This window comes from Furipterus horrens, unplaced genomic scaffold (assembly GCF_987537825.1).
Source record: "Furipterus horrens unplaced genomic scaffold, mFurHor1.1.pri manual_scaffold_3, whole genome shotgun sequence".
Lineage (NCBI taxonomy): Eukaryota > Metazoa > Chordata > Mammalia > Chiroptera > Furipteridae > Furipterus > Furipterus horrens.
The window spans coordinates 156635228-156650180 of NW_028327173.1; the positions used below are offsets into that span (position 1 = coordinate 156635228).

General features: G+C 39.1%; 1 protein-coding gene across 2 annotated transcripts in view; it reads left to right on the forward strand.

Annotated features, from left to right (window-relative positions):
- TMOD3 (tropomodulin 3) overlaps positions 1-9393 on the forward strand; it is a 59629-nt gene extending 50236 nt beyond the window's left edge. For both annotated transcript variants that reach the window (XM_090270604.1, XM_090270603.1), the window contains exons 8-10: positions 2805-2948; positions 4054-4198; positions 9266-9393. In XM_090270604.1, the coding sequence (XP_090126730.1) occupies positions 2805-2948; positions 4054-4198; positions 9266-9300 (324 nt within the window). In that variant the 3' untranslated portion in view covers positions 9301-9393. The remainder of the gene's footprint in view (positions 1-2804; positions 2949-4053; positions 4199-9265) is intronic.
- Positions 9394-14953: the final 5560 nt, after the last annotated feature.

A 14953-nucleotide genomic window follows, 5' to 3' on the forward strand; every position in this document is an offset into this window, starting at 1 on the left:
AGCAAAATACTCCCTTTTTTCCATTGATATTTAGCTGTCTATTAAGCAGTACATGATTTACTGCTCTTATGTTTCTTTTCCTATATTTCCTTTCTATAACTTTTAAAAACATAAGTGGAGTCATGCAATATATGCTATTCTGCAGTTTAATTTTTCACTCAATAGTATGTCTTAGAGATATTTTCACAACAGTACATAAAGTTCCACACCAATTTTTTAACATCTACAGGAAATTCCATTTTATAGATCTGTAATGAAGTTGGATTTTGTCAAATGTTTTTTCTGTTTCTATTGAGATGATCATGTTGTTTTGTCCTTTATTCTATTAATATAGTATAGTACATTGATTAATTTTTGTATATTAAATCAACCTTGCATTCCTGGGGTAAATCCCTCTTGATCATGGTGTGAACCTTTTTTCTCTCTTGGCCTTGAGGACATCACTCATTTTGATTCTCCTCCTGCCTCATCTGGATATCCCTTCTCTTGTTCCTATGCTGGTTCCTCCTCTTCTCCCCAACCTCTAAGTATTGGAGCAGCTCAGGGCTTGGCTGTAGTTCGTCTTCTTTTCTCTGTCTGTTTTCATTTTCTGGGTGATTTCATTCTGTTTCATTGCTATATACTATCTATATATGCTGATGACCGCCAGTGTTATCTCCAGTTCATAGCTCTCTCCTGAACTCCATACTCTTATCCAGTACCTACTTAACAGCTTTATTTAGTTGTCTAATAGACATCTCAGATTTAAGTCCCAAACCAAACTCTTGATTTCCATCCCATTCCTGCTTCTCACACTCTTTCTTACCAAATGGCAGCTTCATTCTTTCATTTGCTCAAGACGAAAAAGAAATGGAGTCCACCTTGATTTTCCTTTCTCACAACCTTAAATATAGATCCAGCCCTGTCTTCAAAATATTTCTCGAATCCAACGACTTCTCACCATTTTCACAACTACCGTCCTGGTGTAAGCCACTGCCTCTTCTCGTCTGGATTATGCAGTAGCCTCCTAATTGAGCTGCCTGCTTCCATCTTACCCACCCCAAAGCCAACTCTGCACAACATCAAAAGCGATTCTTTTTAAACTTAAATTTCATTATCTCATTCCTATATTCAGAACCTTCCAGAAGCTCCCTATCTCACTGTAAGTAAAAATCAAAAATCTTTGAATGGCCTTGTAAGGCCTTACATGAGCAGACCTCATCTCCCTCACTTGTTCTTTTTTTCATTCAACTATAGTCATGCAGCCTTCCTCTCTTCCTCAGATGGGCCTCGCAGGCTGCCAGCTCAGGGCCTTTACTCTCGGCCCTCTTGCCTAGAACTCCCTCCCTACAGATATTCCAGTTTCACTTCATCACTCTGAGTCTTTGCTTAAACATCACCTTTTAGATGAAGCCTTTCCTGACCACCCTATGTAAAAGAGCAACCCCATCCCTCCCCCTCACACTCCCTATCCTACCCTACTTTGCCTTTTTTTATTACTCTGAGGCCCTGTGTACCATCTGACATTACATTTTGCTTACTTATTACCTAGGCCCCCACTAGCATGTAAGGTCCATCAGGTATGCTTGATTTCTGAATCTACAGAATAATATTTATCAAATAATAAGCCATAAGTGGTATTTGAATAAATGGATATACAAAAGGGTGAATAAGGGATTTGTTTCAGATCACATAGCTAGTTGTTGCTAACGGAAAGTACAAGTGTGTAGACAACCTGTTCCAAGTTCTTTCTAGTGTCCCTGCCTCCTCCCGTTGCCTTTTCTTTAAGGTGACTTTAAGCTGAATCTTACCCATGTTTTCTGGAGTTTGACCTTGTGTTCGACCCCTCTAAGGGGCTTTTTCTTTCTTTTTTTTTTAAGATTTTCTTTTTTTTTTATTATTTACTTTTAGAGAGAGGGGAAAGGAGGGAGAAAGAGGGGGAGAGAAACATTGATCAGTTGCTTTTCACATGCCCCCAACCAGGGACCTGGCCCACAACCCAGGCATGTGCCGTGACTGGGAATCAAACCAGCGACCTTTTGGTTCGCAGACTGGTGTTCAATCCACTAAGCCACACCAGCTAGGGCTCTTAAGGGGCTATTTTATATAAACTCACTTATATTCTAATTTCTCCCTTCCTTTCTCCCTCCCTCTCCTTTTCCTCCTCACAGGTTTCTGTTACTGAATTAATTAACATGATATTTATTAGGCATTGGGTTGAATGCCTAACACTACGTACTGTATTTTGTGAGAAAGGAATGGAAGCAGGTTGAAGACATAGCATTCCTTGAGGAATTGATGTGTAGTCAGCCCCGTCTTCTCCATAGTCTTTGTACTTTTGCAGTTCTAGTTATCTGTGATTTTTTTTTGCCTAATGCCTGAAGCATTCCTTTTGGTCTCTGCCTTAGAAATTAGTCCATAATTTACCCTCGTTTTGACTTCATAGTAATCCAGCTGCACTAGGACTCAGATAAGAAAAGACATACCAAAGAGACATTAATGAAGTTAGTCCTACACAGAAACCCACAGGAAGAATGATAGGAGAAAGAAACATAACAAAGGGTGTGAATGAACATAAGAATGTAAATAGCAGAGGAAAATGTAACCAACAGCGAATTAATTACATGTGACAAAAAAAGTCTAAAGATTGTGACAGAGTACATGTCCAAAGGGATATATGTGAGACCTATGAGGTAGGTGTCAAGCTAAAACAAGCTAATGAGAAATATTAAGGCAGTTATGTTAATTAGCATATTTGTTTATGGCATGTACAGTGTGTAATAGGTGCTGTCAAATTATAATCTTCAAATATCTTTAATTTCTAGGCTTTTGCAGATATGCTGAGAGTGAACAAAAGTTTGAAGAGCTTAAATATGGAGTCCAACTTTATCACAGGAGCTGGGGTTCTGGCACTCATCGATGCTTTAAGGGATAATGAGACCCTGACAGAGCTCAAGATTGACAATCAGGTCAGTGTCGTGCAGCAGTAAGTGAGGAAGCTGCAGCCCACACTTCTGTACCAGGCCTGGGGACTCAGGAGGCATGTGGGAGGAGGGCTTTCAGGGAGCTGTTTGGCAAGGTGGTGGCATGAAAGGGGATGAGAGGATTTTGGAGGCCTCTGGAATATTAATTTATGTTTTTACTATATCCATGAAGTTGTGCAGCCATCACCATTGTCTAATTCCAGAACATTTTCTTCATTTCAAAAAGAAACTCCAGGGAGGAGCATTGGGGGAAGAAGTTGGACAACTATAATAGAAAAACAGTCAGTCAGTCAATGAATGAATGAATGAATGAGTGAGTGAATGAGTGAACGAAAGAAAGAAACCCCATACCCATTGGCAGTCACTCCCTACTCCCCGCTCCCACCAGACCCTGGCAACCACTAATCTACTTTCTGTCCCTCTGCATTTGCCCATTTTGACAGTTGGTATATATGAAATTGTATAATATGTGGTCTTTTGTGTCGGCCTTCTTTCACTTAGCAAAGTGTTCGGGAGGGTCATCCATGTTGTAGCATGTATGAATACTTATTCTTTTTTATGGCTTATCAATATTCTGTTACATTTGGGTTGTTTCTACTTTTTGAGTTTTAGGAGTAAAGCTGCTGTGAACCTTCATATACAGGTTCTTACTATATGGACATGTGTTTTCATTTTTTGTGGTCATGTACCTAGGAGTGGCATTGCTAGGCCTTATCGTAACTCTGTGTTTAACTTTGAGGAATGACAAATTGTTCTCCACAGCAGCTGCACCATTTTATATTCCTACCAGCATGTCTGAGCGTCCCAGTTTTTTCACATTCTTGCCAACCCTTACTGTTTTCTGTCTTTTTTATTATAGTCATCCTGTGGGTATGAAGGGTATCTCGTGGTAATTCACAATTTTTGATACCTGTATGGTTTATACTGAACTTGAAAATTTTGTTTCTGTTATGTACAATAAGTTTTAAGAATTGGGAAATTTTTTAAAAACCAACAGAATCAGCATGTACCGCAATGTCTTAGTCTTGACTTACCTTGAAAAGTATTTTGATACAGTTTATTAACACTTCTTTATTTCTGATTATTCCAGAGGCAGCAGTTGGGGACAGCGGTAGAATTGGAAATGGCCAAGATGCTTGAGGAAAATACAAATATCCTTAAATTTGGGTATCAGTTTACACAGCAGGGACCCCGAACCAGGGCAGCTAATGCTATAACGAAAAACAATGACTTAGGTAAGACACATGCAATATCAAATCAAATTTCTGAATTATGCCATTAAGCTAATGTATTGGAGAAGCTTGTTTTACTTTTAAAATATATTTTAGCAAAGAGATTACCTGACTTTTATTTCTGAAATTTGCATGGCCCTTTTTTACCGATTGAATCAGAGTTCAGTTTAAGTGAGGTTATAGAGATTATTGGGTTGGTTAGTGGGTAAAATCTACTTCCTGTGACAGTCATATTTCACAGCTCTAAACAAATAGTTTTCTACAACAAACATCTGTACTTCCTATAACAAATATTTTATTCTCAGCTACAAGTCACTCCTTGGAGCTATTAAAACCAGTATTTCAACATTATAGGAAAAATTTTGACTTTTTTATCAAGCAGAAATGCAATTTTATATGATAGAGAATAATTACAGTTTTAACCGAAGTTTGTTTTTTTAAAGATTTTATTTATTTTTAGAGCGAGGGGAAGGGAGGGAGAAAATGAGGGAGAGAAACATGGATGTGAGAGAGAAACATCAGTAGGTTGCCTCTCATATGCACCTCATCTGGGGGCCGAATACACAACCCAGGCTTGTGGCCAGAGTGGGATTCAAACCGGCAACCTTTCACTTTGTGAGGATGATGACACCGAACCAACTGAGCCACACTGGTCAGGACTTAACTCAAGTTTTATTCCCCAGTAGCACGTTAATGTTTGCTGTGCTACCAGTCTCCCTAACTCAGCTGTTTCTGGGCAGCTGCTCTTCTCACTGTGCACATCCAGGTCAGTGGTCTCCCGTTCTTTCATGGTTCCTGTTGACCTGCTGAGGCCGTGGCTTCTGCGTGAAATAAATTTTCCAGCCAAGGCTGAATTTAAAAGTATGATGCTTATAATTTTCTTTCTACATGTTTCCAAAAATCGACTCTTTGAAGTTTGGTGTTTGTCATTGAAATATTTTAAAAATTGTGTTTAGACAAGAATTAAAACTTCCTAAAGGGAGTAACATTTCAAAGTGAGGCAGTTCTTTTAAGCTTCTGTCTTATTTGAATTTGTATTCTTTAAAGGTTATAGAGTAGAAAAAATACAGCTTCATTCCTTTAATCCAGATCACTATGGAAAGTACTAGTTCAAAACCTTTCTGTTCTTTGATGACTGTAATTTCCCATAGAATATTTTCACCTTTTGCTTTTAAAGAGAAAATTAACATGTTTTGGTATATTTTTTATTGTAGATGTAGTTTGCAAAGTCATGCTAATTGTTTTAGTATTGGTTCACTAGTTGGTTGCTATATTTTCCTTCAGGTATTTAATTTTGCTTTTTAGAATAGTGTTTCTCAAGTCTGAACTTCACAAATATTTGGAGGGCTTCAAGAACATATAGATTATTGGCTCTAAAATGTTTTTACTTAGTAATTTAGTTATAATTTATTGTAATTGTCTATTTTCAAAGAGTCTAAGCTTTTTGAGGGCAAAGAGAGTGTCTGTCAATTGAATCCATAACTCTCTTAAAACCATGCCTGACAATAATAGGTACTTAATAAAGATTTATTAAGTGAATAAAGAAAGTGATAGAATTTGAACCCTGCTCAAAGTTACAGTTGTCTGGCAACTAGCCATAAACAAGCCAAGAGCATCCCCTGAAACTACCTTAGCTATCCCAGCTTCCCACCAACAAATTGGTAGCTGCAGCCACCTCTGCGATCTGTCTCTCCCAGCAGGCGGGTGACCCAGCTGCCGCCGTGTCAGAGACCAGGGCGCCAGCCTCTGCAGGCCCTCAGCAGCCGTGCTCTTCCGATGAGCCAGAGGGCTGCACTGTGCCCACGTTTCTGTAAGAAAAGAGGTGCATGAGGGAGGATGTTGGCAGATGGAAGACGAGGACACAGAGAGAAGCCATTTCCTAGGCTGCTTTATGTTGCTGCTGAGCCGTGAAGTTGCTGTCTTTGGCCGTGTGTGATAGAGGCCACAGTAGAGGAGTTATGGTCTGACACGAAGCCTAACTGAGAGAAAGCCTTGTGCTGGTGGCTCTCTAGACCCCACCACCCAGTCTGTTTCATTCTTTCCTAAACTAGATTTTCAGGCATGAAGTGAGAATAAGGACATTCCTGGAGTGGGGAACAGCATGGAGAAAAGCTCAGATTTGGGAGCAGGCGAGCTGTTTGTGTGCTGAAGACAGCCTGCAAATTTTGAGAACTGTCATAGCAGGATGCTGCCTCCAGAATAGCTTCCCATAAGTACTTGCTGCCTGAAGCTAACAATAAAGAAAGTGATGTCAGCAGGTTAAGAGGGGCTGCTGGTTGAAGGCACTCAGATCACATGGTAAAGAACTTAGATTTCTTTGGGTTTTATGTGGGAGGCATTTGTGAGCCATCATAGACAACTGAATGCATAAGTTAAATGAGAGTTCCCGAAGCTGGCCCTGCCTGCCCACCCCCACGCCATCCACACATTACCTTTGGCCTCTGTAACTTGTTTCCTGAGCCCATTTCTTCTACCACTTACTTGTTCTACCTCTGTGACTTTCTGAATAAACTTTCTCTTATTTGAAGAAAAAAGTGATAGTTCCAAAAAAGTTCTATTACTCTTTAGTGATAGGATATGAGGTTAATTAGGACTTAAAATTGACCACAAAATATTGAGAACTTTTATTAGTGGAGTAGGTTTTGGAAAGAAATTGCCAAAGAATCGATAATGGGGCCAGATTTCTAAGCCTCTCACCTGGAGGCTGACCGGCAGAATCACTGGAAGCTGGCAGGTGGCACCACGTGAGAAAGAGGAGCCGGAAATGGCTCTTTACCCGTCTTCTACTGTGGTGTGCTCCCAGCCTCAGCTTGATTTTTTTTTCATCCCTACACTCTGCCTAAAGATCATGGTGGGAAGCCTGAAGACCATGTTTTCTTCCTTGCAGTCTAATATGTAATCCCTGGAGAGAGATCACAGAGCAAAACTGGAAACTTGTACAGAAGCTCTTGGTCATATAATTTTTCTTCACCTTGCAAATGGGGCTGCATCACATCTTCCCTGTCCTGGTTTGCATAATGTCTTTCCCTGTCTCATTGTTTTCTTGGTCTCAACTGTTCATTGAAATAAACCCACCTATTCAGCATCTCTCCAGCTAAGAAGTGTTACAGCTATAACAGCAAGAAGGTGATGGTATACACACAATATTTGATTGAACTGAGTCTCATATTCCTCTTTTTACACCAGCTGACTACATAATTTTCTACAGTGTTTGTTTGCTCCACTCTGTCCTTTCACTGTTGTTTATAGCATATTATTTTAATAACATGCATTTGAACATTTGAAATGGTCTGCCAATAACATCCAAACCCTGCTGCAATTCTTCTTGGAATTGTTCTACCTTAAAGAATTATCTGGTTTGCCTCTCAGATACTTCTATATTTTCCAGATGTCTACATACAGGCAGTAGGTTGGTTTCTGTGCACCAAAATCTCCCTTTGGTTTTTTTTCCCTTAATAGTTCAGTAAACCCCTGAAACTTGTGCTTCATTAACATGAACTAAAATTAGAGTCAGGGGAGTACTGAGATAAGTATAAAATGTTCATGGGAACTTCACACTTTAGTCCTTCTGGGTTTTGTTTTCTAGCCAGCAAAAAGCTGGACAAGCTTTTGTGTATGGCACTGAATGTCTGGTCTCATCTATTGAACAGACAAGCCAGCAGTACGAAGAGCTTGGGAGCAGAGCATGTGCAGCCTGGCCAGGAGGCCGGGGGCATTGTTGGCTTTTCGTTCCTCTGTTAAATAGTTCAAACCAAACCGAGGCGGTTGCCTTTCTCCTTGCTTCCATAGACAGAAGACAGTATAACATTAATAGACCAAAAATTAACTTAAACAAGGGACCTTACTGGTAAGAGTATCAAAACCAGTAATGCATAAATGTAAATCCTCTATAAAAGCTAAATTGGCTTTCCTCACCCCAAAATGACCTGCCAGGACCTCAGGATCATCCCATACCCTGCAGGTGATGACACTGAGTACTCTTTATTGAGGACTTACTGTGTCCTCAGTACACTAAGTAGCATGTCATGCCTTTAGCTGCACAGCCATGAGGTACAGATATTATTCTCCTATCACAGAGGATGCGTTGAGGCTCAGAGAGGTTAGTATCCTTTCCAAAGAGCACACTACAAAAAACTGGCAGAGCCATGATGGTGCTATTTGTTGCTGACTCCAAATCTGTGCTTTTTGTCTTCTCTAAATGGGGTGTGGCCACAGTGCAGAGGAGCCCTGGCCTCATGGCTCTTGGTAAATGCTCTCTGGTGGCTGGTAGGTAAAAGTGAAGGTAGCCAGATCCCAGCATTGAAGACCTTACCCTGCTACTAGTGAGCACAGCCTGATGGTGTAGGGTCCCCGGTCTGTGAAGAGACTAGGGGTCCTCAAATGTATGTACCTTTCTTGTCTCCATCAGCTGAACTAGTTGGCAGACCTCTCAGGCAGCCAGGGTTTATGGTAGCCAGCCGCGGCCTGACCACGGTACCAGGGGCCAAGGTTTTTGTTACTTGGCATGTGCTGTTTGTCAGAGCCCCGAGCCGGTTCATTTTATGAGACAAGAGAAGGAAAATTTGGAGAGCAGTAGCAAGTCACTGTTTAAAATGAATGACAAAACTGTTTTTGCTGTGTTCTTTCACAGACTAAGGAAATAAATGGTAGGACCTAATCAGAAGAGCATGCAAATGCGTTTAATACTTTCTAGCCCCAGCTGCCTGAGTGTCATTTCAGAATTTCACACAGTCATTCAGTGGAGGTGTAAACTTACTTAGTAAGCAGTTGAGATGGGCACCATGTGTAACAGGAGAGTGCTAACCATTCTGTTTCAGATTTTTAATGCTGCGGCTGTGTGCGCAGAGGCGAGCCCAGCACCCGTGGTTCTCGTTTTGAAGCCCCTCACTCAGCACGTAAATGACAAGGAAGAGAATGTGAATTTTTTACTTTAATGACTATGTGAACTGGAAACGGACATTTCATTTTTGTGCCGCTATAGCTGGATTATACAGAAATTTGTAACAAGCAAGTTAAGTTTGTATAAACGAACAGAGATTTCTAACATACCTTCTTTTATTTTTCTCATAGTTCGCAAGAGACGAGTTGAAGGAGACCACCAGTAAGTCTGCCAAGGAATAACCTTTGGAAGACTTGGGGGGCTGTCAAGGACTCGTGTTGGAGAAAGCAGATTAAAAGTTTCTGGGTAGGAGGGAAAAGACTGGAACTCTTTCTTTGTTTTTGTTTGTTTTTTAAAATTTTTTAAAATTTTTAACTCTGTATATTTTTTCTAGTTTAAGTTACCAGTTTCAAACTGTAAAACCAGTAGTAGGTGATATTTTAAAGCATTATTTCTATCTGCTAAAATCAATTTAAACTTAGTTTAATTGAGAGGTTTATGATGGATCTTGGTAAAAAAAAATACAAGAAAGTTTAGGAAGTCACTTATGTAGAATAATAACACTTTAAGGACCAATCTTTTTTTTTTTAATCAAAAAGGGATGTTGGCTGATATCAGAATTGCTGTTGTACCTCTTAAGTACGAGGTACTTCAAAGCTTTCCTTATTTCAGGACGAGGGGAGTTTTTCATGTTTTAGAATACATGAACTTGGCAAGAGTGTGCTTTTTCCTTCTATCAAGAAAGCACAATGCCAGAATTTTAAAACAGATGACTCAAAATCTAGTCATCCTTTAGAAGTGAGAGCAGAGCTCTAGGAGAAAATGCATTCCAGGTTACTGCCATTGGCTGTGTCTTGCAACGCCTCAAGTTTTAAGAGTATAGTGATGTCTAAACTCATTACAGTTTTTTGCTTTAATAATGTGGACATTACTAAATTTTTGTGAAAGGCTATAGTAAGAAGCATCTGAGTAGGAAAGCTATTTTCTTTCCTGTCAAAAACATATGGCCAACTCTCAGTTATTTAGGGTAAAAGAAAAAAGGAAACTTGTTGAACACATGAAATCAAAGATGATAGTAAGCAAGATGGTAATGAAGTCTGAGCATACAAAGTGGTCGTTTGGACTGATGGTTACGGTAAGGTAAATTAGAAACTGGCATGCATATAAATCAAGTGCTACGCACATAGAAGCTCCCGTGTGCAATGCAGGATTCCATGAACGGTATTCAGTCACCACTCACTACAGATTTTCCAACCAGTAATGAATAGTGTTCATCATAAATCCAATTTTTATTATCTGTTTCCTTTCATCTTGTGCTTTTTTGTCCATGTTGTATAAAAGTGATTTCTCCTAACAAAAGTAGTCTTCCTATTAATCAGTGTCAAAGGGAACAATTGAACCATGTACTGTGATGGGAAGGCTGACTCCAGAACCGTGACAGAGGGTTGGGACCTGTGTCCTGCCCTGTTTCAGGGCAGCCTCTGCAGCAGGAGAGGGCAGAGGCGTCACAGCTGTCACGGGCAGGGTCCAAGGAATCTAGTGACCTTGGTCTCAGAAACTCAGGCCTGGCTGTGTCATTTACAGAGAGATTTTTCTAAAGGGAAGAGTCTCATTTCAGAGTAGCAGAGAAGTTTGTTGTCAGTTTTTTAAAAAACACTGTTTTAAATTGAATCATAAAATGTCTGCTCCTTCAGTTTAGGGCGGATGGCTTATCCAGTGAGCGAGGCAGCTTCTTGTGTAGAACTGTGGTAATAATATGCCTTCTGAACAGGGTGTGTTTTTTTTCTCTGAAATCAGTAACCAGTGTTTTCAAGGGGCCAAAGACTGAGTTTGCACTATTTCCTTTCAGTTATAGGCTTTTTTTTTTTTTTTAAGTGAGCAAGTTTCTCTCTCTCTCCCTCTCTCCCTTTTCATATACAATTTTGGAAATGGACTTGATTTTAGAGACTGCACTGTTCCCACAGGGTGGGAGGCCAGCATGGAGCAGGTGTATAAGGCTCCCATTCCACTTAGAGCAAGGATGCCTGCTCGCACTGTCCTCTAAGTAAATGCATGGATAAAAAATGATTTCCCTTCCTCCCATAAGTTTTTCCTTTTTTTTAACATAGCTAGGTGAGACCTTACATAGAATTGTATATCATAGTTATGGGTAATATCTTTATCACTTATTATTTATCAAAGTATGAAGAAGTTGAGTATTTTGCTTATACCATTCCAATTCTGAGCTATAATAGTTCATTATATAATTGAAGAAGAGATTTCTTCATAAATAACATTAAAGGTGAACATTCCTCCAATTGAATACAGAAAAATCTATTCGAGAATTGTAATTACAGAGGAGAAAACTGATGTTTACTTTGCTCTTTAAAAATCTGGCACCTCTTAACCTTTTCTTAACTTGGAATTTCTACATTGCTCTAAAATTTTTTAATAGATTAGGGTTGTGAAGTAGTCTTGATTTTTAAACCAAAGATGTTATAAGACCTTAAGTTTTGTAGTTTAACCAATTTAAACTTATCAGGTTATCTAGTCAAAGAACATTCTTTGCATTTTTAAATTGCTATTTTTTTTAAAGCTTTTAACTTCCCATTTTATAAAATTTTATATTCATGCTTGTCCAAATTTCTAATTTTTCTAGTATGTCTACATGAAATTGTATTTGTTTTTAAAATACTAATTACTAATGTTAATATTATTAAAATCAAATTTGGTGCTATATACTTGTAACTAGTATATAGTCTTAAAGTAAAGGAGAAATACACTTTCTAAGGGTGCCTGTCATTTAAAAGACCAAATAAACATTTTATGTTTTAAAAAATTAAAGGTTGTTAGAAATTTCAAGGAGAATTGTCTTGATTGTTAAAATTGTAAATTCTTGTTATTGGAATGAAATAACCCACATATTTGCTTTATGCAATAAGTGTACTCTGGAAAAGTTACATGTAAATAGAACTTTGTACATTGTTTTTCCATTGATAGTATCTGATGTGTTTTCATTTAAAAGTAGAATTTCATGACATTTTTAAAATGTTTTGATAAAATGTTAGTCATGTTCTATCATACACTATATTTAACCATTGCTGCCATTAAAATAAGATGAAAAGATTCATGAGGTCTCATAAAATCTTTTATTTTGGCTCTGTGTTCCCAGGGCTGCCTCACTTACTCCTTCTAAAATCAGGAACCACCATCACCTCCCAGCAGGTCCGAGGAGCATGCTTTTTCTGGAATCCATAGCAACTAACATTCTCTGCAAGTTCAGTACACTGTCCAGCTTTGCTCCTTACAGTGCCACTTCACTTCTTTAAAAATTTTTTTTTCCAGTTTTATTGAGATGTAATTGACATATACTGCTGTTAGTTTAAGATATAAAACATAGTGATTTAGTTTATATATATATTAAGACATGATCACCACAGTAAGTTTAGTTAACATCCATTACCTCACATGGTTTAAAAACTTTTTTTCCTTGTGATGAGAATTTTTAAGTTATTTTTTCTGAGGAACTTTCAAATATATACTACAGCATTGTTAACCATAGCCACCATGCTGTTCACACATCCCCAAACTTCCTTGTCTTACAACTGGGAGTCTGACCACTTTCACCTGTTTCCTCCATCCCCACCCCTGCCTCTGAGGGCCACCAGTCTGGTCTCTGTTTTCCAGGAGTTCAGTTTTCTTAGATTCCACCTGTGAAATCATACGTTATTTACCTTGCTCTGTTTAACTTATTTTACTTAGCATAGAGCCCTCAAGGCCGCTCCACTTCCAGGAAAACTAGACGGCAGTGCAGCTCCTGCTGCTGCCAGGAGATAAGAGCCCTTTGCAGATTTGTCTGCTTAAGAGGTGTTAAAAAAAAGTTGGCACATGTATCTATGCTTGCATGTACACATTGCAGAAAAATCTTTGTAATTTCAAATAAAGGACCACTTTATAATTTTTACTCCTTTGGATGAAGTATATTTGGTATTAGTTATGTTTAAAAGCTTGTAAATTACTTAAATGCATCATTCTTTATCACATCAAATAGGTATTTAAATACATTTTTAATGCTGAAATATACAAAATGTTGTAGATGCTTTATTTTTTCAATTTTATAAATATGTTAAATTTTATAATACTGATGTCTAAATATTACAGAATACTATCAACCTGGTTCATTATAACACAATGAAATTTCTTTTGAAGATATGTGCTGTAGACACTTCGAACTTACCACTTCGTACTAGAATAAATTTTAATAAATTTTATCAAATATCTTATAGACTTTGGCTTTTTAAAAATTCCTTTATTTGGGATGTTCTGAAGTTCATTTCTTACACAGAGCAGGCTTGTTAATTTCCCTGAGTTATTACCCTATTAAGTTAAACATAGAATTGACAATACCTGAACATTTTTACCCATAAAAATAGAATTTCATATGGTTCCATTTAATAACATTTCTTCACAATTTTGAAACTTAGGGGAATTAATTCCCTTTGAGTCTTTCGTGTAGGCTGGCCTTCTGAGGAGGACTGTTGGGTTGTGTTTGCTTCTGGGAAACCTTGATGCCTGTCCCCTTTGGTAAGTTGGAGGCTCAGGCGCTTGAGCTGTCCGGTCACTTCAGGTCCTGCAAGTCTGAGTGGATGTAGTGTAAGGAACTGTGGGCATGGGCAGACGGTGCCCTTCATGTTCTTTTAGGTACCAAATAGCAGAAGTGGCCGACAACACGTGGGCCTGAAATCACCAAACAAACATCTTTCATCCTTCCAATGTTCAGCTTCCCTGCATGTTGCAAAGGTTGAGGGATCACAGCCATCCCCAGAAAGAATAGCTGATCTGAGTGACTTCAGTATTCTGGCAAGAGTGAGAAGACTTCATTGTTTCTCCTCTTCGGTTTACAAGTTGGACAATTAACAAAGGATTCCCTGCTTGATATATGCATTAGGACATGTGAAGGAAGACATGTTAGCATGAGTAGGGGAGGTGGGACGGGGAAAGACAGGGATGGTGGCGGCAGATGCTGTCAGTGTCCCACCAGGCTGCAGTGAGCACGGTGGCAGTGGAGAAGGGGAGCTACAGCTCTTGACACTAGCCTGGACGGAGGAGGGGCAAAAGCAGTCTCCCTCCCAGAAAAGGAACCACTCCTCCTCCCAGCTGCTGCAGAGCCCAGTAGAGGTGGCTGGGGAGCTTTGAAGAAAACGGTACAGGAGGGGGAGCCAGAGATCACAAACTTGCCTGGTTAAGTAAGTGGGTAAAGTTTTAACAGCAGTGCCAGCAGCCTTTGCTGGCAGGGGGATGGAGCTGGGAGATAAATAGGGAACTTGCCCTCTCTGCCTGAGATACCCCAAGCAACATTATCAGAAAGAAAGTACCCTACCTATCAAACTGCTGAATTGTTGAGAGCAAAACAGTAAACAAGGAAAAGCTTTATTACCTAAAATGTGCAGGAAGAGAAATAATTTACCAAATACCATAAACCCAGGTAACTTGGGAACAAAGTCTCCAGAAACCGAACTCCAAGTCACAGAAGATGGTGATTTAAATGACAGAGAATTCAAGACTGCAGTTATGAAGAAACAACAATATGCAAGAAAACCCAGAAAGGTAGTTCAGGGAAGCTGAGAAACAAAATTAATGAACAAAATACCAGACTGAAACCACGAAAAAGGATGAAATTCTGGAGCATAAATACATTATGTACCCCTATGCCCATTGCAGCGTTATTAACAACAGCTGATACATGGAAACAACCCAAGTGGTGTTGGGATAAAGAAGTTCATGTATACAATGGAATACTACTCAGTCACGACAAAGGTGAAATACTGCCATTTGTGACAACCCGGATGGGTCTTGAGAGTATTACGCTAAGTGAAATAAATCAGATGGAAAAGGACAGG